Below are 24,404 nucleotides of genomic sequence, written 5' to 3'. Positions count from 1 at the left end.
ACCCAAGGCTGAAAGATATGGGAAGTCGGATATTCTGAGTGCTCTGAAATAGTCAGAAAAGTGCAGTTATTTCCTTATCCTGTTTCACCCATCATAGTTAGCAGGAAAATAGAATGGGTTGCTTTTGAGACATCTGACAGTCAGTGTCAGCTATCAAACAAGACAAAGCTCAGAAGGGGAATGGATACRTAGTGACTTTCAATAGATTACAGATTTCTTTCTATAGCTTTTAAAGCACCTTTTTTCACTTGTTCTACGATGTGTAACTTGCAGATTCATACAAAATAATTCATTGAAATAAAAGGAGGGAGAAATATTTATTCCTTTGACATTAAAGTAAAATCTAGACCAGGGCAACTGGATTTATTTATCTATTTATTTATTTATTTTTCCCTGTACAGCACACAGAAGTAAAAGAATGGAGGTGAGAAAGTGGCCCTAGGAAGTCAGATCACATGTCACTGTAGAAACTAGTCCATTTTTGGAAACATAGGTTGATGGAAAGAAGAAATTAAGATGASTAGTGTTTTGCCTCCAGACTAGTCTACACATTTGGCACAAAAGGTGTGAGTTTAAGGGGTAGGTCTACTATTGTTTGTGCTGCTGGAACAGTTGGAAAGCAGAAATAAATCCAGAAGAGTCAAAGCTCAGTTGAAATGCAACAAGTGGTTCTGTGACCGTTGAAGCTAATGAAGGTTGGAACTAATGAAACTTGATTTTCAGAGGAGTTGTCATGTTGACTTTGAATTGAGTTATGCAGAGTTGCAGTGTGAGCTCAACACCATATTTTACTTCTGGTACTTCAAGGTAGTTTTCCATATTCTCAGCACCAATTTACATTATGCTACATTCACATGCTCCAGTTTCTATTCCTATTTTTGTTCCCTCTGCTGCTATGCAGGAGCCATTATAAACTTTATTTAATAGAGTGCTGTAACGGTGCTGAGGAGCCAGCTGGCTAGCCTGGAATTGCATGTATTGTTGTTGAACAGTATGTTGTTGTATCTCACCTGCCAAATGCACCAAACACAATTTCTCCTGGTGCTGGAGCACCACCTCCAGGAGTGGTTTCAAGAGCTGCATGTACTCCTGGGCCATCTGTTGAGCAGGCCAGTTGTCAAAATTGAGTAATTTTGAGAAACTTGCCCCTCTGCCAGATAAGATTGAATTTAGCATTTAGGTCTGAATGTTACTAAAAGAATAGAGACTGAATGAATAAGCCTCTGTAGAAGACCACGCTAAAAATAATAAATAAATATTTAATTATAAAAATATAAAGTTGGAGAGGGTAGATTTGTGACCTAAAATTCAAGCCTCTAAATCTGGAATATTTAGYACTAGAAATTCTTTTACAGTTGAGTGAAATGGATACATTTAACTTTATGAAGATTGTGATGTTTTAGTTTTTAAGCAACGTCTTAAAAAACCAAGCTCCTGACTTCAGCTTATGGATTTTAAAATTCCACTGATATTTATGACAAACAGATTTCCCTGTTTTTATTCCAAATTTCCTCTTCACCCCATATTTGTTTTCTAGTATGAAACGCATGACAATAGTTTATTCCATTGTAATTAAGGCTTTTGGAAAATGAATTCAAAAAGGCTAAATAAAGCTATACTTTCAACTTCTCAGATTTGAAGCTCATTTGAAAAAGCAGTTGACCAGAGATGATCATGCCTGAGTGGTCGTATTAGTAATAGGTCCCTTGATATAACTAATGAAGGTGATTATCTGAATTTAACATGTGGCCTTTTTCAGTCTGACTGTTAGGTCCAGATGTTCTCTGATTAACTGTCTAATTGAAGTCTGATTTAACAGTTGTGATTGTATCAGGCTTTCTGGACTTTAGGAATTGTAATTTTAGAAATGTTTTCTATGACTGATGTAATCTTAACTGTAACAGAAGGGAACTCATACAGCTCCATCTTGTTCTGTGTATGTCTTTTTTTTAAGAGGGAGACTTTAAAGATAAGATACTAAGATTTGAAAGGGTAATGTTAGCAGGTGTCATAAATGAAGCAAAATTCATCTGGGAGGGCGTATGGAAAAACCTGGGCACTGCAGGCCATGGAACACGGGATGCCTTTCTGTCTGATTGAGTATTACGCTGTGCTCCTGTGTAATACTAAAGGATATGGACAGTTAAGGAAAAAAAGGCAAAGCAATTGACACTTTTTGTAATAATAAAAAAAAATTCCACAATAACTTTAGCATAGTACTAACTATAGTTTTCTAGTCTGCAGTCATATTCTGTCTCAGCTAATRATATTCAGCTCCACCGAATTCTTTTTGTAGTGTCAATTAGATGCGTTATTTTTCATTTCCTTCCCTAGACCATGGCCTAACGCTGCTTGTTGCTGCTGTACAATTATCCTGTTTAATTCCAGTTCTGGTAGCACTCAATTTTGGATACAGCTTTCCTTTATCAGTGTTTCTGTTAAATATCATTTTAACRTATTTTAAGAGAAAGTCCTAAAAAATGCTAGATTCTTATTGAGGGACAAACAGTTGATAATAGATGGGAAATATCAGATATGAAATTGCAGATCTATATAGGAAGATAGATCTGTATAGGAAAAAAAACCTGTATACCTTTGGATAAAATACTTTAAGAAGCAGTTAATTTTAATTCAAGTTTTCTGGCTCACATGAGTTTGGGGCACATGATGTGTGATTTTTATTTTTATTTTTTATTYTTAAAATTAATTGTATAACAACATAAATTTTATTCTTTTTTGATTATAGAAAGACACTAGTATTAATAAATTAGAAGATACACATCCAAATGCTTGGAAAATGATGCCTGATTTTTTAGCAGTTCTCAGTGCTGCATTTCAATGTGATTTGTTTCTATTTTGTTTCAAGTAACAATAAAAACAAGGAGTCTAATTATCATAGAGCATGCATTCCATGAAGGGAAATTATGAGAGTTTCTTTCCTATTTTTAGAAGTGAAATTTCCACCAGGTGCTAACTTGCACTGGTTCATTTAGGAATTACCCTTCAAGTATATTTTATACAGTGTCTAAACAAAATGGATATCTGTTTTTGTAGAACATGGATACAGACCAATAGTACTAAGAAGTTAAAAATACTGGAAGAGACAAAGATAGAAATAAAATAAAAACAAAAAGCCAGTGCTTCCAAGTAATATTTTTCAGTAAGCCAASGAAACAAAATCTACAGATTTCCAGTGCCATGTAGAATAAACCTAATGAGTGCAGTACTTGAGATTTTCACTGCAGAAGAATCTGCTTTGGCCTATAACGAATGGCACAAGAAGGGCATTTCAACTATAAGGATGCTGAAGTTTGACAAACTCCAGTCTCATCCACTCTTGTAATAGGAGGGAATACACGTGTATTTTTAGCTATGAAGGACAGCATGCCACTCTATCTTTGCTACTGTTTGCCACTGCTATCTAAGTTAAAACTGATATTCGGAGATTGCTTCTTCCTTTCTTATCAAACAAATGATCTCATAACAGCATTTCTGCCAKTGTCATAAACTGATCTTGTCACTGGAATCAGTGGAAGAAACAAGATCTGATTGAGCTAAAGAGTCTTGAACTCCTTTCTCTTCCCTAGAACTGATGTCTACAGTGGTATTAGAAGAATGATAAAGAAAAAAGTTGCTTTGCCTCTGACAGTTTTGCCCCTCTTAAAAAAAAAAAAAAAAAAAAAAAAAAAAACCCTCACATTGTTATTGTGACACTTCACATATTATAACCTTGATGCTTTTATGTCTCCATTACTTACAGTCTCCAAGTTTTCAATATAGATAGATCAAGCAAAAAAAAAAAAAGCAACTTAGGTAAAGCATTGATTTTCAACTTACAGTTTTGGYTGGATGAACTGCAAACATCACTAAGTAGTCATTAAGTTTTTTTTTTCTTTTATTTCATGACATATCTCTCCCACACATTGTGTTAATTCCATTGTATATGTTATTTCTCATAAATGTGCAGGATTCTGACTTTAGTTTGGAAACTCCACTGGCTTTTTCAGTTCTGCAGTGTACAATAGTTTTATTTCAAGCTGATTTTGGTAAAGGAATCTCACATTCTATGAAGGGACGAAAACTAGTATGTGTATGTTAATGTTTTTTTTACTCGTACTACTATTTCTAGGGACAATTTGTGGAGATAAGCTGTGATGATTCATCRGTTAATACCTGTCAAATTCAGGTTGTCACAAGAATTCTTCAGTACACGCATAAATAAGACTCCCTTCTTGTTCTTCAGTAGTCTAAGCATCTGAATCCTATTAACAGCTGTCAAAACCCGGTAAACTATTTATATGCTTTCACAATTTGTTTAATTGGATAGTTAGGAAATGGCATACAAGAAAAGCTTTTCTTTTTTTTCCTTTTTTTCTTCCTTTAGTCTGGCTGAACATCTGTAGCATTAGGGGCTCATTATCTCTGAATTGGCATAGCAAATCAGCAGCATCATTAAAATGCCACATTAAGATGATTAAGTTTCTTTGTTATCCAGTTGACTTTTTGCATGTGCTGAGGATTTCATGATTATGACCCCACTCCTTGTAAAACACTTGAGCAACATCACCCTTTTGTGCTGTTGTCTTTAATGGCTTTTGTTTTTTATTCTTTGTGCTTTTTGTAACACTACCAGCAAACTTTGCTTAACAACAGCACAAAACTTGCATTCTTTTCTTTATATTTGATAGCAGGTCTTGGATTAAATATAGCAACTGGGGTTTTTTCCTTCTGAGATTTCCTCTTAGAGAGAATCACTAAGATAATACTCCAGCTTCTCTTAATTATTTGCTGTTGCTGACTTCTTTTTTTATTCTTGCATTTTATAGAACATATACATGCACTGTTATTGTGGTGACTCAGTCTGAAGTTGCCACCACATCTTTATTTTGGATCTTTTCCAGAACCCATTGTTTTTACAGTGTTTCAGGTGAAACAAAAGTATTACTCTGGAGTGTGTCTTTCATCTTACAATCATCTCCCCAGGAAATGAAACCATGTGCATCAGCCTTAATGCATCAAGCTAATACTTTGTTGTGTAAAATCTACAAATCTTTTTCTGCGATGTATATTACCTTCATGAACAGCTTCCAGAAAAGTAGTTACCTSTGGTGGACACATGAATAATTTTTCCTCTTTTAACTTCTTCACTTTACTAACACAGGAGAGATGATAACAATTCTCTTTTCAACCCAGGGAGCCTTGAYAGTATTGTTAGGGATAACTGTGGTGCTCTTCCCTTAAATTTCCCTTTTCAAGGTGATGTGACAGCTGCCTATCCCTTAATTAAGGAGGACCAGCCTGGAAGCTCACTAATCTCGTCAGAATATGTTGATGTGCTTTTTAAGTGATAGATACAAACTTTTCTACACCTCTGGCGTTCTCTTGATCTCAGTGTTCCCTGTGTATGCCAGTATAYAAAGCAAAAGCCTGGGACAAAAAATGAAATCAGATTGCTTCAGAACTTTGCACTTGGTTAATTATAGGCTGATGGTACTGAGCCATCTTTTTCTTGGACTACTTTATACCAGAGCTTTCTTTTGTGTCATTGTCTTCTCTCAACAGGTCAGAAAGGCCTGGTAGAATCAGTAGGCTCTGAACTATAGGTGTGCTGGGTTAGAAGAATTCCACTTTTCTACTCTACCATTTACTTTATGAAAAAGCTTCTTCCCTAATAGCTTCTGCTGTCTGCTGTTTTCAGTCATCAGAAGTTGACTTTTTCCGTTGAGGTTCTTTAAACGCCTACATGCAAACTGAAAAGCACTCGAGCTTTGGTGGGATAGCACCGACAGCTGGAGTGGTGGTGATGGTTGTGGGGGGGAGGCAGTGGTGGAAAAGCCTTGATCAGAACTCAGGTGCATCCTTCTCACTTACTATAAGAAAACAAAAACATTGCCAGCAGTCAGAATACAATATGGAAAATGCAAAGGTAGTTGTTTTCCACAGCAGAACTGTAGGATGGCTTCCCCAGTTTATGCCAGTCAGCAAGTGCTTGCCAGGTGGAAATCAAGATGACATTCATACTGAACTACATGAGCACTGACATAACTCTGTAAAAGAGTGAAAAGTTGTGAACCATGAACTTGTGGTGAGAAACAGTAGAAAACGGTAGAGAAGTCCTCTCAATTGGAGGTTACAACTAGTCCTCCACTGTTAAACAATTGCACTTAATACAGATGAAAGGTGAGACGTTAAATAGAAAGTGGGAATTGAAATCATTTCTGAAAGTACCAACAAGGTGCAGCTGCAATGTGTATTTCCTTTTAACATTCTGTGCAGGATGTGACAAATTATTTTGGAACTACCTCCTTTTTAGAAAAAAGAAAGCATGTTATTTTGGAAAAGAGATTCTGTTGAAAGCTTCTTTCAGTAACTGGCAATAAATTTTCCTTGAAATGATGGAAGTGGATGCCTAACTTTAGAGTTTTGAGAGCAGGATCACCCAAACACCCTGAGACAAAAAGTTGGAAGCAGAAGCTATGAATAGAGGAAAACCTGTTTCAGTGGAAATAGAAGTTAGGATGTGAAGCAAGGCTAGTACTGAAGCAGATGCAGAGAAGAATGCTGCATTTATAGGTGAATCTAGGCGTCCATGTGACTCTGAGCAAACATCAAAGCCTGCACAAGTCCTTCTGGGATCTGGACAGCCAACTCTAATGTTGAATTCTAAGAAATGTCTATCATAGGGGGATAAAAAATACACAATATGGGGGAAAAAACAGCTTTCTTTGGACAACATCGTCTGGGTTAAGCACTAAAAGGAGTCTCAGAGTTTTTCACAGTACCATGGATTCTTCCATAGGATGAAGCAATTATCAGCTAGTTGTTTCTTCCAGACAACTTTAGCCTGAGCTCGGGTAGATTGGCTGGACTTGGTGCAAACACTGAGGAAAAAGAMATGATTTTTATCCCCAACCTATAGCTGAAAATTTTGATTTCATGAAAGTGTTGCCAGATTTTTATTTTTCAGTGCTGCTTTTATGTTGCCATCTCATTTTCACTATCACCCAGTGTTTGTTCTCTGCATTTGATGTGGTTTATTACTCAGAACCTGAGCTAATACATATTCAGTAGTCCATGTTCTGTACTTTGGAGAAAGGACAAGTGATTAAGTGCCATATTTAACTGTCTAACCCTCAGTTTGAGAAGAGCAGGTGGCCAGAAGAACAATACTTTCAAACAGGAAACTCTGTATTTTATCTCTTAGTACTTTTCTTCACTTGATAGCTTGAGGCATAACTCAAGTTTCWGGCACAAACCAGCTCCTGTCTACAAAGAAAAATCATCCTTAAGCTGAAAATATCTGTCCTGTCAATTGGTAAGGTTTTAATGCAAGTGCTAGTAATGGTAGAGTTAATATGGAAAAGAAATTCAGCCATGTAAGTCAGGAATCATCAGCTGTTATATAGTGTGACTGCTTTGCTTATATTTTTATGTGGGAGCATTATTTTTAGTAAATTATTAGCTACTTGTTCCATTCCCATCTYGTTGCGAAATTACATTAACCCAAAAGGTCTTTGATTTCCTGTTTTCTCTGGAAGCTGCTACAGGTCCAGGAACCTACTCAAAGGTATTTAGTAGAAGGAAATCCAGCAGGCCTTCCATATTGCTCTTCGGGTTGCTTGTGATTCTTTACCACACRCTTGCAACATGACTTTGGACAAATCCTGTAACATTCTTGGTACAAATTTATCTATTAGGAAATCTTTACTGTGCTTTTGCCTCATTTTATTCAAATAGTATTCTTACAATATGGGTATCAATATTATTGGATGCTCCTCAAACATTTGAGATCTTTGGATAAAAATTACAATGGAAAGTGTAAATTAAATTATTGATTAGGTTTACTGATGACAATCAAGGTAAAAAGGGCTCTCTTTACTATGCAATGCCATGGAAACACTGGAAGTCTTATACTGGATCAGACGTTTTTGTATCCATGCTTCAAGCACCACAGGTTTCACATGAATGTATAAAAATCCCTTTTTATTTGCGGCCTTCTGTATTCTGAATTCACAGCAACATTCCATGACACTAATTTCTAATTGTGGCTATTTGTGAAGTGTGTGAATAAGTATTTTCTTTTGAATCCTGACCAGTACACTGCTATTGCAATAGTAGAACTATGTACTGCATTATACTTTCATAATCTGGATAATTTCCTTCTAATCAACAGGCAGGAAAATATTTTAAAAAGTTTTCTCTTTACGACTATTATCAAATAGATATGACCCATGAAGATTCATGTCTCAACTGTATTTTTTTTTTAATCCCTGTGAGTTTAAGTAAAACTTGTAGGGTGATTTTTAATGTAATGTTGTGTAATTTGCTGTGATTTTTTTTAAAGATACTTCATGGTGTCTAAGATAAGCTTTTTTTCACTTCTGTGCTTTGTTTTACCTGCAGATGATGTGGTTAAAGTGAAAGGTGAATACAGTGAAAGAGAGGAGAATGCTTTAAATTCAGAGCATATGGAAAATGCAGAAGAATCTGAAATACCTTACACCTATCCCAGAGAATATAATGAATATGAAAGCATTAAACTGGAAAGACATTCTGGTTCATATGACAACATCAGGCCAGCTAGTGGAAAAATGAATTGTGATATCTGTGGATTAGCCTGCATTAGCCTCAATGTCTTGATGGTTCATAAGCGTAGCCACACTGGTAAATATCCCTATATTATTCTTGCAATAACTAAATACTGAAAGAGTGGTTTGTAATATAAACTGTTTGTTTAAAAGAAGGATACCAAACTCAAGAYTTCTTCATTCTGTCTCTCACTCCACCTGTGATCTTTAAGCAAGTTGTTAATTTTTCTGTGCCTTGCTTTACTCACCTTTTGTCTTACCGGAGTTGAATGTAAGTAAAAGCATGTTTGTGAAGCATTTTAAGAATTTTGGATGAAAGGCACTATTGTCACTTGAGTATTTCAGTCACAAAACAGAAGTTAGGTTGTTTTTTGTGCTACCATTTCCAGTCTGTGCGTTGTATTTCTCTTTGTGTTATAATTTGGCAATAAATGCACAAGCATCTTAGGTTAGACCTTCAGTAAGGTGAGGTGGTTTTTTTTGTCTTTTTTTTTTTTTTTTTTTTTATCGCTAGTATGTTTGAATCAGCATCTTGCAGATCACTTATTTCCACGGAAAATCTGTATGGTGTTTTCCATAGTTGAACATATATTATTAGATGCTCTGACACCAGAGCTGCATGTAACTCCCACTGAAGTCAGTGGAAGGGCTGTATATATTTCTACAGAAAGAAATTGATCCAGTATTTCATTTTTTCCTCTTCCAAAAAGAAAAGGGTATGAGGATAGTATGATACCCACATAACCATTAAATGTCCTTTTTTGTATGTCATTTTAAGGTGAACGGCCATTCCAGTGTAATCAGTGCGGAGCTTCCTTTACTCAGAAGGGTAACCTCCTCCGCCACATTAAACTACATACAGGGGAAAAACCTTTTAAATGTCATCTTTGCAGTTATGCCTGCCAAAGGAGGGATGCGCTAACAGGTCACTTAAGGACACATTCTGGTAAGTGACTTCAAAGACACTTCATGTGTTTTAAATGTGTGTCACTAGGACACTAGATGTGGAAAATAAAAGGTCAGTCAGCGAAGTCTGATGAGCCAATCTAGTTCTGAACAGCTGACAAGTATCAGTGATCCCTCATTCTACCTACTGTATTGATAGAACTATCTTGGGATTGGCTCTGCTCTTTGATRTTAACGCAGATAGAGGGCATAGGGAGACCTGTTGTCAAGAGCTGAGTGCTGTGAGAAAAGGCCTAGCCTTGATATTTGCACAACATAACTCTTTGGTGTTTGCAATTGAATGGAGGTAGCTAAGCTAGCAATCTCTGAATTTGTGCAGTAGCTGAGACATGCTTCGCTGGGACTTTCTTCCATTCCAATCCTGAGGTATTAGGATAGCTCTAGGAACACAGTCAAAACCAGCATTGCTCTATTGCCTGTTAATACCTCACTGTTGTGGTCGTGCCTTTCATCTGAATATCTTAACATGCTTAACAAATGCTAATTTTTTTCAAGACTGTTAGTGTATTGCATCCATTTTACAGATGGGAGAAATGGAGGCATAGAGCTGAGGTGACTTGAATAACAAGCCAGGTGTAAATCGACTCATCACAGTTAATCTTGTTCTTTAACAGCTAGATTGTGCTTACTCTTTTGTATGTCCTGTTTTATACAGAGGTTTAGAAAGAAAGCATTTTTTCTATATTATCTCTGCACTGCACTTCAGAAAAAAAATTTTAACCCCACAAAGAATCAAAGTTAAAAGTGGATAAGTAAGATTCTAATTTGACTAAGACCCAGCACAGCAATGGTAGCTGTCCCTCATCAACATTGAGATAAAAACATGCTTCAAACACGTCAGGTGGTTACTGTGACTAAAGCTTTTAGGAGCTGGCTTATTAAAAGCTACAAAAAAAAAATCTCCTTAAGTGTATCATAAATGATCAGTTGCACTAGCAGTAGAGAGTGTGGTCTTTTGCAGAGTATGCAATGTAAGGATAGCCATATTTGCACTGTACAGATTTGGGAGTTATAATGTGCCTTTATGTGTTAGGGAATGTCTGTGCACAAAAGAGTAATGAGATAATTTAGGGAGTGTTTTTGTCTTTTTTATGTAAGACACCAGGAAAGGCTGTGTGGACATCTTTTCTTCAAACAGATTTGTTTTTAGCTTAAAGTAATTAGGAATATGTTTGCTGTACAATAAATGATGTTAGAAATGAAATGAGAACACTTGCAAAATATCTTGGTTTGGTTTAACTTGATTGGTTTCATGAAATCCTTGAAAAATCCTGTATAGACAGACCTCGGTCAGGCAGTTATGAGAGCTGCAGTTCTTGTTTGGGGTGTTACAGTTAGTCTTCCCTAGGGAAGTTATGCTGGGAAAAGTAGTCAACAGGAGAAGGGCTCTAGGAACCTGAGCTCCTGGGAACAGTGTCTAATTCTAAGTCCTCTTCTTTTGTGGTGCTGAACTTAGAGAATGAAGAGGGCCTTGCAGAAACCCTATGTGTCTAGTGGATTTCACCCTTAAGTAACCTAATTTTGTGATAATTAAAATGCTTATAAACTTTATAGAAATTTTAAGCATTCTCTAAGCCTAATGTTATCTTATCAGTAACTATACACTTGAATGTCAGAAAGATGATGTTTTATTAGTCTCTTGTGGTTATTTTATTCTGCTCTCTTGTTTTTCTAGTGGAGAAGCCATACAAATGTGAGTTTTGTGGAAGAAGCTACAAACAAAGAAGCTCACTAGAGGAGCACAAGGAGCGGTGCCGTACTTATTTGCAGAATGCTGGCATGTGCGAGACTGGTAAGTTTATCACATTACATTGGTGTGAGGGCTTTTTTGTACATTACAGTGCTTAGAAACGGGCATCTGGTAAGCTGTTAATTTATAGCTTGAGAACAGTTTTTATTACTGTCGTTTTCAGTAACCTAAGGGGCAGCAATGTCTTGTAAAGGGGCCTGGTTTAACGCATCCCTCAGGCAGCTAGCTAAAGAATGCTTTTATTTTAATCACTTTTTTATTTCATAGTTACTTTGAATAAAATATCTGAAATACCTTGTATGCAGCATTTCTGTAGGTGACACTCAACATAGGTTAAATTATTCCTATATTAATGCTATTATAAGGTTTATTTTATTGGATGAGTTGATGCACATAATTGTTATCAGCAGTTGTTCACACACATCAGTCCACTTGATGCTTCCTTTTCTTTAGAGTAAGAACTGTTGGTCAGAATCAGTTAGAATTTACAGAAGTTTTAGTGGCATGGAAATGGAGTATTATCCTGAAGATCATTGATAGATCAGAGAAAAAGGGCTTCTTGGGTGTAGGGCTGCTTTTGAAAAAGGATGAAGGCAAGATGAATCAAAACACATAGTCTTCATGCTTTATTTTCCTTTCCCCAGTCTCAGTGCTGGATTTCTGAAAACATTTCAGTGAAAAAATAACTGCTATCTTTTTTGAGTCTTCTTCACTGGAATATTTCAAATTCTAAAATCAACTTGTTTGATTTAAGTCCCACAATATGCCAGTGAGTCAGGAAAGAATAACTTTCCCATTCAGAGAGTCGCGGAAAGGTTGTGACTTGCYTAACGATAATACAGCTGATCCATAACAGAAGAAAGACTACAACTTCAGAATTCAGATTCCTATTTTTTTTTGCTATATAGCCTTAAAAAAACCTGTGAAGTGTCAAGCTTCCTATTTTTGATTCTGAATTTCAAATAGAATTTTCTTCTCAAGCAAAAAGTTAGACTGAAATTTCCAAGAAGAAAACATGTGAAATGAATTTTAGAAAGATGGCAGTGTTAACTAAGACCCTTTTAATAATAACAAAATTGTATTTACTGATCTGATTATCAAGCAGAAAATCTGCAGGCATCATCATAAACCAGGCCCAAAAAACAATGTGAAGATCCATTAATATATGATAGCTATGTGGGTGCAAGAGTTGTTACATGTGTGGAGTAGGTTGAGGTATCAGACTTTGACACATACACATACAAAAAATGCTAAAAAGAAACAATGATTTAATTAAGTTAGGGTTTCTTTTTAGTTTTTCGTGGAGTGTTTTCAGCAAGTAATGTTTTTTAGAGCATTAGTAAAAGTCACTGGTGATCTGAGCATCAGCAAATTTTGATTTTCATGAGAACTCATACATACTGTATTTGTGGTTTTATGTTACAGTATAAACTCCCATGATGGCAATCATTTTGAGATGTCCACCACAAGAAAATGGAAAACATGATATCTAATATAGATTTCTGCTTTTAAATGATTCTCATAGTTTATATTCATTTCAGGGTAGCAACATTTCACTTATCCAGAATCTGCAATGTAGCACTTACTAAAGTAGTATAGTATGCCTTAAACTGGTCACAAAGGAAATGTAAATTTCCAGTTCAGCACAATGTGGCTGTGCCCTATACCTTTAAGACCTTCACACTTTAAAAATACTTCAGTGTTGTTAGTGGAGTAATAAGTTTTATTAAAAACAGGAACTCCAATCTTGCTGAGGSATTTCCATTCAATTCTCTGATATCAGCACTATATTACGTCACAGAATCATAGAAAAGTAAGGCTGGAAAGGATCTCAAGAGCTCCTTTGGTGCATTTGTTTTTTGTTTTTTTTTTTTTTTTCCTGCTAAGGGTAGCACTTTGATCTTGTCTTTAGTGAACATCATTTTTTTGATTTTTGACCACTTTCCTGCTTACCTTTGTCACTTTGAACTTCAGTCCTCTTTTCTGAAGTCGTTGCAACCTTTCCATATGGGGTCATCTTTAAATGTATGCTCTGCATGCCATCCAATAATTAATTCAAATATTGAAAAGTATCTAGACCATAGTTACCATGATGATTGCTTTTTAGCATGAGGTATGCATGTTTCAAATGTAACAAGATGGAAATACTGAAGAAGATTGTATGTAGCAATATTGTTAGAACATTGCTCTGTCCCTGATAACAATCGCTGGTCACATTGTTCTCATTGCACAATAACCCACCTTTGTGTTCCACTCTCCATTATTTAATGACCACACATAGATGCTACAGGAAGCAATGCCTCTAATTTGAGCTCTGCTTTGTACTTTAGGGTTTTGTTAACGATGCCTGCACTTCTAAAAATTATACTCACAGTTATGATGTGATAGAAACCGCACTGTGGAAACAATTTAGTATAGGCTAAATGATCGTCTATTCACATTCTGGGCTGGAAGAAAACTACCCACTTTCTGTACATCTGCAGCATGGCATTATGGCTAGTTGACAACATTGTTTTATGAGGTGGCTTGTCATTTAGTGATTACCGCAAAACACAGATAGCTATTCAAAATAGATAAATCATACTTTCATAAAAATTTTCTTCTGAAAATGTTCTATACACAAAAGATTGCAACTGAAATGTGCATGCTACTGAGGGGAGCAGCAAGACTCAGATGCCCTGCAGAGAATTCTCAGCTGGTAATCAGTAAAACAGTAAAAACCATAACCAGTTGCTGTTATGAGGTAAGTAGGCGATAGCGGCCCAAGATTGAAAGTGGTCAGGGCATCAGAACTGRACCCTGTCCTACTATTGTGTAAAATACCATGGTTAGGAGCTTGACTTTCCATATAACTGCCAGTGGCCCATGTAAGCGTATTGATCAAGTCTGATCATGAGGAAAGAGGGTAATTTATTTAGTCAGCAGTGCTTCCTTCAGCATCCTTAAAGTTTTTGTTGTGTTTTGACCATGCAGCTTTTGACCACCGTCTTTTGATCATGCAACGCTTTTGTCCATCAGAAGTATTTAGCTTGTCGGGGACTTCAAGATCACAGGCTGAAACAAGTTTGCTTTGGAAGTCTAGATTTCCTTTTTCACTATTCAGTTATTCTAAGTGTAGTTTTGGGCAAAGCACTTGACCATTTCTATCAGACCAGCCTGAAATTTATTTTTAGAAGGTTGCTGTTTTAAAATCAGATGTTTCTTAGCTGTCATATGGCCAATGCATGATATATTTAGGTAATTATTCTTTAACTTAAATGGCATAGTATATAATGAAATCTAGTGGGTAAAGTAATTGAAGAGGCAGATAGGAGTTAAGTATTTCTTTCTTTCTTCAAGAAGTCTTTAGTGAATTTTGAGTGATTAAAAGTGCTTCCAAATTACTAAATATTATTCCTGAATTGCTTAATAAATGGTCCATAAGAAAAAAGTGGAGGAGATTATTTTAAATTAGCTTCTGGGTAGGAAGAGCAATATTGTGGGAGAGAGCACTGTTCMACTATCCATGTCTCAATGGAAGTAGATTATGTTTGCCTAAAGCTATATTAGGAAGACATTATCAAAGATCTTTTGTGATCCATAAATAGAGGTTTTTTCTTTAGAAAAAAATGGCCATTGACAAGCAGTAGAAAATCTTAATGTGAAAGGAAAGACCCTTAGCTTTAAAATGAAATGGTAGACAGACATCAAGCTAGGAGATTGGTATTTACAGATGTCTCAGAACATATTATGTAGGTCAATAATCTTTACTCAGAAGAGATTGCTAAAGAGACAGTAACTATTGTTACCTCTGCAGGAAGCCGCTTGTCTGCCCTTTTGACACTAATGTAATAAAGTTCCCTGGGTGGCACATAAATAACATTGACAAGACAAGTAGGACACTGAGATGCTACATGTAACTTCCAGTGTGTTTCTAAGGCTGGCTAAGATGACGTACAGAAACCCCACTCTTTGAGTTCTGTCAGAAGATAAGGATTCTGAGCATGTGAAATGAAAACAAAGTTTTACAGAACAATGGCTCTTGAAGTTAAAGATTGAGAAGAAAAAAGAGGAACTAGAAGGAAAAAATAAGAAAAGCAAAGCAATAAATGGCAGAGACCAAGGCCTTTCTATTTTGACAGATGTATTCTGTTTTTTTGCTTTGCTTTTTCATTTACAATAAAAGTTTTTGGATATATAACACTGCTTATATTATTATCTTGTTCAGAGTAGTTGTGGGTTGTCAGTTTTTTTAAGTTACTACTATTAATGGCTTGTACAAGGATCCTGCCAAAATTACAAGCTTACTGGATTTGGAATGGTTCAAACCCCAAACTAGAGTTATGTAAATATAATCTAAAGTGTTCAGAAGTAGTACTGCGTATTCAGGGTAGATACCTTTGCCTTTGAATTAGTACCAGACTCTCACATATTGTGAAATGTTGAATATTCCAGTTTTTGGAGAATGAAATTTAAATAGAAATCCTGCAGTTAACCTGAGAACAATATTCGCAAGAGTTTCTGGACAAAATCTGAAGTTCTACCTACCTAACTTTTCCTTATACTTTCAATTGAATATGATATTTTGCCTCACTTTGTGTAAACTGTTAGGTAGTGTCTTGGTACTATTTCAGGCTAGAAGCAGTTGCATTTTAGCAGTTGGTGAAATTATGTCTTCTTTATATATATGTGTGTGTTTCTAAACATTTTAGAGTAATTTGGAATAAAAATCGTAACAGAAAAGCATGATATTGTTATCTTTAAAGCATTGAGTGTGCATGCGCTCTTTGAGCCTGGTTATTAAGTATATTATGAGGTTACAGCTTCCTGAAACCAGATTAACATAGTACTGAATTGAGCCCTGCTCTCCCATCCATCCTAAGTCATATTCATAGCTAGTTTGCATTGAGCACTTGTGAAGCACTTTACATTTTCAAAATATTGTACGAATATTAACAAATAGTTATGGCTGGAGTTTGAATCRTGGTTTGTACTGACTGAAACTTGTCTAATGTCAGTAACAGTAACAAGAAGTAAGGACTAATTTATCTTGAAATGATAGGGAAATCCTGCACGTAAGCTATGGAAAGGTGATAYTACATTTTTATCACCTGCTGTACTCAGCAAACTTAAAGTCCAATACTTTACAAAGCTGTATATAGCAGGTCTGCAGTGATGCCAAAGTGTATCATTTTCTTCTGGTATTACTTCTGTGTTATGTAGACTGTTTCATATAGTTAAAGTATCCATGTGCAACAGTACAATAGCACAGCAGCCAGGATTCTTTTGCCATGAAATTCAACCTTCTGTGTTTTACTTTGGAAAGGTAAATTTTCCTTCCTCATCCTCATTTACCATTTACTTAGATAGCAAACTTCTACAGACATGGGCAGTCTCCTAGTATGTCTGTAGAGTTTTCAGCACAGTTGTCCCTAATCTTGCAATTCTTAGTGCTACTTCTATATAAAAGGTTGCTGCCGCTACTGCTACTGCTACTTGTTCTTGAGGGGAGCAAGTTTGGGGTGGAGGGGAGCTGCAGCGGTTATATTCAGTATTAGTCTGGCAGTTGTGAGATGAGGTGGCAGCCCTTTTCAGCTTGGCTGATCCAGCTCAAAAGCCTGTGCAGCCTCCATGAGATTGAGAGCATGCAGTAATTTCTGTGAGATGATGGGCGCTGGGTAACAGAGCTAAAGAAGAACTCTGGAAAATGGTAAGGTGCTTAAAACAGTTGATAGCTTAGCCTAAGTGAAAGATCCTACTGTGCATACAGTATTTCTAAAGTTAGAAATTCAGGATCTTTTAACAAGATTTAAAACACCTAATACAAATGCTTACAAATGTGCTGAAGGGAATATATTCTCAATTTGCTTCGCTGTAGCAACTGGAAAAAGACTGAAGAAGTGATAACGAGACTTAAAACAAATGGGTTAGTGAATACTGAAAGGTTATAGTTTTATTTTAATGGAATTTTGGTATATTTTTGTAGGAGTTTCTTAGTGCTCAATTAAGAAGACATCTCTGTGTGTCTGATATTAAGTATAACAAAAGGACTTAATGTCTCATATTGAAGTTTTGGAGAACTATGTCAGTCTGCAGGTGTCACACAGCCTTACTCAGAATCAAAAAGAAAGGCTAACAGAGGTTGTATCTCCATCTACATTTTGTAACCAACCCGTCCAGCCTGTTTATTTTACACTTCCTCTTGCTAATGAAGATACTGGTTTTGTATGGTTTGTGCTCTCCTTGCACGAGCTCAGGACTGCAAGATCAGTGTGTGTTTCTATGCTTGGTTCCACTGACCGCAACTGGTGCCCAAGATGCAAAAAGCAAGAACAACAGAAAAAGCAACAAAACAAGTTTACATCAGATCTCCAAACTGTTTCCTCCCAGCCAATGTGGCAAACTCCGGAGATTAAACCATTCATTTCTTCCTTTTTTTTTTTGTTTTTTTTTTTCCTTTTCACCTACGTGTTTTTTTCTTTTCACATTTTCCAAACTAGCAAACGTGGAGGCAAGGCACATCAAGGCAGAGATGGGGAGTGAAAGAGCCCTTGTGCTGGACAGGCTAGCAAGCAACGTGGCAAAGCGAAAAAGCTCAATGCCTCAGAAATTTATTGGTAAGAACAAAAAGCCTTTTCTTGTGCAACAGTTAAATATGTCAAAGTTGGTAACCTACAGTACAATGCCACTGCTTATTTTAAATATCCTTTTCAAGTTTATAATCCAATCTAATAAATAGGATGTAAACAAAGTAACTTTAATTTTCTGATGTTTTTGCTGATTTGTTGTAGGTATTCAATTAAAATAAAAAATAGATTAGAGAACTGGGTACAAGCTACTACTCTACTTTGTTTGTACAGACAGTATATACATACGTTTTGTAAGCATTCATGCGCTGTTTTCTGCAGTTATGTATTTCTGCTAGGTTCTTTGCTAGGTTGTTAGGTTCTTTACAGGAAAAGAACCAARAGGCTTAATGCTGTTAAGTGCTGTGTGCTATCACTACCCTTTCTAGTCTGCAGGAGCTGACGGTACTTGTAGCACGCATATACGGAATGAGGCCTAAAGACAGAAAACTGGAGTTTTTTTAGTCATCTGCTGATTTTGAATATGACGGAAAATATCACATCCTTTCTTGTGACAATTTAAGCTACAAGATGCTTCCATAACATTTTCCTTGCATTTAACTGTATRCAATCAGTTACATGTTGTGAATCTTGCATATTAGTTTAGCAAACTTACTGCTTTCTGTAACTAATTTGTATGTTTTTTATTTCACTTCAGTCTCAGTGTTTAAAAATATATCTAGTAATTTATCAGAAAAAAAATGACCACTGATATGATTAAGATTTCCAGTATTCCTTTAAAAATTAGAATATTTGGAACTTATTTTATTTTTGCCAAGAAGCTATTTGAAATGGATATACTAATCCATAGTTTTATGTAACTAAATCTGTTGCGTGTCATAATAGGAAAATAAAGGGGCTTTATTTTAATTAAAAGCGCTCATCAGTTTAATTTTTATGTAATGTTGAGCTTACTGGGAGGTTCTATATTTTGGTGGATGACTGATCCTGTTGGCTGGTTGTATTTCATTATCTTGCCCTTTATGAAAAGAAAATGCAACTATAATTTTGGAATTTATTGTCATCTAAGTATTGTCATACTTAGCAGTTGTATAATATTAGTACTAGTAATGTCTTATTTGTAATATTCTGGATGGATATATATGGTACTGGACTCTTTTCTTAATATAAATTTTGTCTTCAGAATAGCAGCCTCTGTGGTAACTATGTTCACACACATTACTGGGGAGGGGAGAAATGTGGGGCTGAGCGTGCAGACAGGGATCAGCTGCTTGTTGGACTGACCCACCCTGGCAGAGGGAGATTCTGAGGATCTTGAACTTCTGGGGCTAAGGTTCAAACCTAGGTAAAGGTATGCTGCTAAATTCATATGTACGTAAGAAAGACTTACTTTTTAAAGGTAATGTAGATCTTAGTGGCTTACTGGACTTTTATCATCTATGAAAAATGATAATTTTTATTTAGATGTCAGTATAAGTTTTAAAAGGCCCCCTTTTCATACAGGAGTGAAGTAATACCAGCACACTCCATATTAGTACCTTTGGGTACCTAATATTGAAACTGTTGACTGTGTGACTTAGACCTTACATGTCATGTTGTGATTCAAAAAGTAATACTAATGCAAATGTTTTGAAAATCTTTAGCTTCCTTTTTTAAGCTGCTGAGAGCAGCTTCACGCATCTTGTTTTACAGTGAATATCCATTTGATCCTTTTACATTTATTAAACACATCTGCAGCAAGGCAAAACTACTCAGTGTAACTGCTAATGTTTTGTTTAATTGTTTTAACAGCATACTCCTTACTGTATGGAATAGATCCCTTTTTGATCAGTAGTTGATAGTGCTCAATAATATTGTCTGTAGATCGCATGAACTGATACTGTGTCATGCAAAAGTTTTGGGGGAAAATTTGGAGGAACTGTTGCCATTTACTTAAAGGCATAAAATACCTGATTTCTGAAACTTTCTTGTTTTCTAAAACCTGTGTTGTTGGCATGTTCTTGTTAGGTAACGTGTGAAAAAGTGACTCACTTGGTCCCTTTTATCCCTGGGAAGCAAGTTTGCAGCAGCAATCAGGCCGACCTTGATTTGACTTTTGTGACTTTCTGAGCTGTATGTGTGGGAGTGAAAATCTGCCAGGAGAGCTTTGTGATTTCTTGGGAAATGGAGTTCTCAGAATGGGTGCTATTTTTTCATTATGTCAGGAAGAAGGGATAAAGAGATCTACACTGACAGGCCATCTTTGGCTCATCGTGATGAAAGTCTATTGATCAGAAAAAAATAACTTTTTATTATTTTGTGATTCTACAGAAGTTCCTACATTCAGCTGTTGCCCACTTTATTTCTCACATATTCATCTTCAGTAGCTACTTTGTGTAAATAATATTTTCTTAGTATGCAAGTGTATAATTCTCAAATAAGGACACAGACAAGCAGAATGTACACTTGGCTTTCAGCCTCTGTGGTAGGCTCTTCTTTGAGGGCTTCTCTTGCAAAGATTGTATATTTGACTTTTCCGTGAGTTAAGTGAGAACAAGGATTTGAATGGAAGTTTACCATTTGTGTATGCTATTTTGCTGTGGATTTCTGTTCTGTATATGTGTCGATGAAATGTACCAAGCCTGGCTCTTTGCACTTCCTCCATCAAGCAATAAAGAGATAAAAAAATAGTGCAGCAGAATGGATACTCTCTGATATACACATAGCTGGGCAGGTGCTCCTTTGAGTTAAACTAGTTGTTCCGAATGGGTGTGCCGGTGCTATTTCACTGCTGTATAAAACACTCTTGGAGCTAGGTCTTCAGTTCATGCAAGTCAAAGGAACTGTCGCAGTCAATGTGTTTCTGCTAGTTTACACTAGCTAAGCATCTGGCCTTCTACTACTTTCCTTTTAAAACCAAGTTCTCGTTGAGAGCAGTATTAAAAATCTATTTCTCATAGCAGTGAAAATGCTAGTACAGTTCTGACACATTAGCAGACACCATTATCTCACCATGTGGAGAGTCTAATGAGAAATTGTCTGCTTTGGTTAGTACAGCAACAGGAAGTAGGTTCACTCCCAGTTTCCAGTGTCCACACCTCATCAGGTTGCAAAAGTCTGCATACATTTTAGAGTAAGTGAAGCATCACTGAGCAGCACATGAGTATGTGTCATACGCTAGGGCTCATGTGTGAATTTTGAAGGGGAGCGCTTTTGCATTGCGTTGAGACCAAAAAAAGAAACTGGAGAGAAAAGATGTTTCAGCTAACCAGTGGACTGCTTTGTAAGTGAACAGTAGAAGATTCTGTAACTTAAGTTCTTAATTTAGTGTTTTGCAATAACTTTGTGGTGCTTCCTGTGCTACAGATAGTAGCTTAACTCTGAATGGTCTATAATTCAGAGTAGAACATAYTCATGTAATCATTGTCCTGCCAGCTACAAAGATAAAACATCATCAACTGCTTGGGGCACATCTTATTCATTCCCCAGTCCCTATATGCTCCCTTCCTCTAAATCATTGATTGCTGTGTTTATTGAGTGAAGTACTGATCTGACTTTTAATCTTTTTCCATGGAAACTTTGCGGTGTTTGACTTACGGTGGGGAGGTGGGAATCAAAAACGGCCCCTCTTCCACCTGATCATGATACCACTCTGTAGTTAGACATTCTGGTCTTATCCTTAGAACTTTCTGTGACACTTGCATGCAGGCTCATTCTGCCTAAATATGGGCAACTTAAGGTATCTGAATTGGAAGCCTATTTACCCTGAGCTCTCTACTGAGACAATGGAGAGAGAAAGATGTCATTCTTTAATACTTCTTTCCTCCCAAAGTATCTTGGAAGTTTCACAGTCTGCTTTAAAACATGGTTACTTGCCCTCTCTTAAAATGAGTCTGCTTCTGATGTGCAATGTAGTGGCCTTTTAAAGGGATACAGCAATGTGACACATTAATGTATGTCAGGAGAGTGAAAAGGGGTATTTGCATTAAACTTGATAGAGCTGATAATTTAAGGGAGACAGAATAAGCTATAGTGGGGGTTTTAAAAAGCCACCAAGATAGTGGGGAAAATAGTTTGAGATCCTTGGTGATTACAGATTGTGGGTTTTGTGTCTTATCTTAGTGACCCCTGAGTTTTAACCCAAAATTTACAGGGCTTCCTGTATATTTTTGCTTTTGTTACATTTTTTTAAAATTTCAAATTTGATTGCATCTTTCACTTGCCTGGAGCTGGTTTTACAAGTCATTCAAATATGCTATATCGTTGTTTCCTTCTGTGTAAGGCTGGATCACAAGTTTTGTTGAGGGTTGGAAGCAGTTACACTTTTGTGGTTCACTAACCTTTTTGAGTGTTTTAGAAGAAAGAAACGTGAGCTCCTGGTTTTCTGCCTCTACAGTGAAACTTGATGAGTTTCATATACATTGAGTCATGGTGTTGACAGGTGACTGATAAACATCTGTACTACTCAAGTTACCGTAACTAAAAGATTAGTGGATCTGATGTTTGTAAGTCACTTGCACGTGGAACAGTTGTTCTGATTTTTTTTTTTTTTTAAGCTATGAACAATTTTAAGTTTTTTGTAACCACAGAATTCAGTTATTTATTTCTAGACATTCGCAAAAAAAGTGACTTTGGCCCTTTTGGGGTGCAGTTTTTTTTCCTCCTTGGACCTGGCATGTAGAAAACTAGTTCCAGTGTGCTACATTCAGTACCCTTCCTTGCCTTATCCCTTGTTTGAAGAGACATGAGCAGAATGTGCAGTTTCTTAGCTCTCCTCCCACTCTGTCTCATCTGGAATATTCAGTCCTGGCACACCCAAAGAGAAATATGTTTTGCTCTTCTTTTTTCATTAAGGATCATTTACCTTTTCCTAGAAAAAAGGATGAGAGAAATTAATCTATGGAAGCTTTTCTTGATGATAATCTTTCCCTTAGATCTCAGAGTAATAAAAAAAATTAATGATGGTTTGGCCAATAAGTAGTCACTACCTTGTCTATTAGATTTTTTGTTTTCAGCAGTCTTGGGCTTTAAAAAAAAATGTACAAATGGCTTATTTTCCACAGAGAACATTCCATATCTTTCTACTTTCCAGAAACTACCACCAGACTACTGGAAGAACATCACAGAATTTAAATACTTCTTTAACCAACTTGATAATTTAATACTTTTGCTCTCTTGCAGGTGAGAAACGACATAGTTTTGATGTTAATTATAATTCAAGTTTCATGTATGAAAAGGAGAGTGACATAATGCAAGGACGCATGATGGACCAGGCCATAAATAATGCAATCACCTACCTTGGGGCCGAAGCCTTGCGTCCTCTTGTGCAGACACCGCCAGCTCCCACTTCGGAAATGGTCCCTGTCATAAGCAGTTTGTATCCCATACCACTGACCCGCTCTGAAATGCCAAACGGCAACTCACAAGATGCAGAAAAGAGCCATACCCACCTAAGAGACAAAAGTTTGTCTTCTGATAGAGGCCTTTCCCCAAACAACAGTGGCCAAGACTCCACAGATACTGACAGCAACCATGAGGAACGGCAGAATCACACCTTCCATCAAAGCCAAATGATCCCCCCTCAAGCCCGTAATGGCCTCCAATCCTTGAAGGATTTTCCAAGGCCGTATGACATAATCAAGCCACCTGCCATATGCCCACGTGATGCCTTTAAGGTCATCAATAAGGAAGGGGAAGCTATCGGGGTCTACCGGTGCGACCATTGTCGCGTCCTCTTTTTGGATTATGTGATGTTCACCATCCATATGGGCTGCCATGGATTCCGTGATCCTTTCGAGTGCAACATGTGTGGGTACAGAAGCCAYGACCGATACGAGTTTTCCTCACATATAGCGCGAGGAGAACACAGAGTAGTACTGAAATAAAAGGATTGATTTTTCTGAGATCAAAGGATTTGTTTTAGATTGGGGGGAGGGTTGTTTGTTTAATTAGTATAAAGAAATTTCTTGAATATTTTTCTATGTCAGTTTTTAAACGACCAATGTCAGAGGGATGGTTTTGTTGTTTTTCTTGGGTTTTTTTTGGTTTTTTTTTGTGTTTTACAAATAATTCATTGTTCTGTAGCATCTATGTCTAGCTGCTGTGGTGAGTGGTACTGTATAAGTACCAGAAGTAGAGAGAGAGATTTTATATGAACTTATTTTTGTGAAAATTAATAGCAATTTAAGATGTTTTTAATTTTTAACACGCGTTTGTTTCTATAGTGTTTGCTTTAATTCAGCATGGAAGTGTTTTATTCTCTACTGCCATTTTGTCTGGTTGAGCAGATGTATAGTCAGAAGTGCATAGGAAGAGCGTTTTCTCACTGTTTCGATTCCTATGGTCTTAAAATGGCTAATCACTGAAACACAGAAAACATGTATTTGGGGAGGGTGTATTAACTCATTTTTAATGGTTTTCCCCTGAGCCTTAAAGAGCATGTGGTCCCACCACACTTTCATTTTTCTTACCTCTCTGTTCACTTTCTTAAAAGTCATTCCCCACAAACATCTTAGTAATATAAGCAAAATAAGAAATAAGACTTATTTGGGGGGT

General features: G+C 36.5%; 1 protein-coding gene across 1 annotated transcript in view; it reads left to right on the top strand.

The window, feature by feature from the left end:
• Positions 1-23,773, top strand: part of IKZF3 (IKAROS family zinc finger 3) — a 34,764-nt gene extending 10,991 nt beyond the window's left edge. The window contains exons 4-8 of the mRNA XM_085318854.1: positions 8,404-8,664; positions 9,367-9,534; positions 11,230-11,346; positions 17,784-17,900; positions 23,031-23,773. Of these exons, the coding sequence (XP_085174980.1) occupies positions 8,404-8,664; positions 9,367-9,534; positions 11,230-11,346; positions 17,784-17,900; positions 23,031-23,734 (1,367 nt within the window). The 3' untranslated portion in view covers positions 23,735-23,773. The remainder of the gene's footprint in view (positions 1-8,403; positions 8,665-9,366; positions 9,535-11,229; positions 11,347-17,783; positions 17,901-23,030) is intronic.
• Positions 23,774-24,404: the final 631 nt, after the last annotated feature.

The sequence above is a fragment of the Rhea americana genome, unplaced genomic scaffold (genome assembly GCF_003343005.1).
Source record: "Rhea americana isolate MKP2758 unplaced genomic scaffold, rheAme1 scaffold_556, whole genome shotgun sequence".
Taxonomy (NCBI): Eukaryota; Metazoa; Chordata; class Aves; order Rheiformes; family Rheidae; genus Rhea; species Rhea americana.
This window is presented reverse-complemented; position numbering and strand designations above follow the sequence as displayed.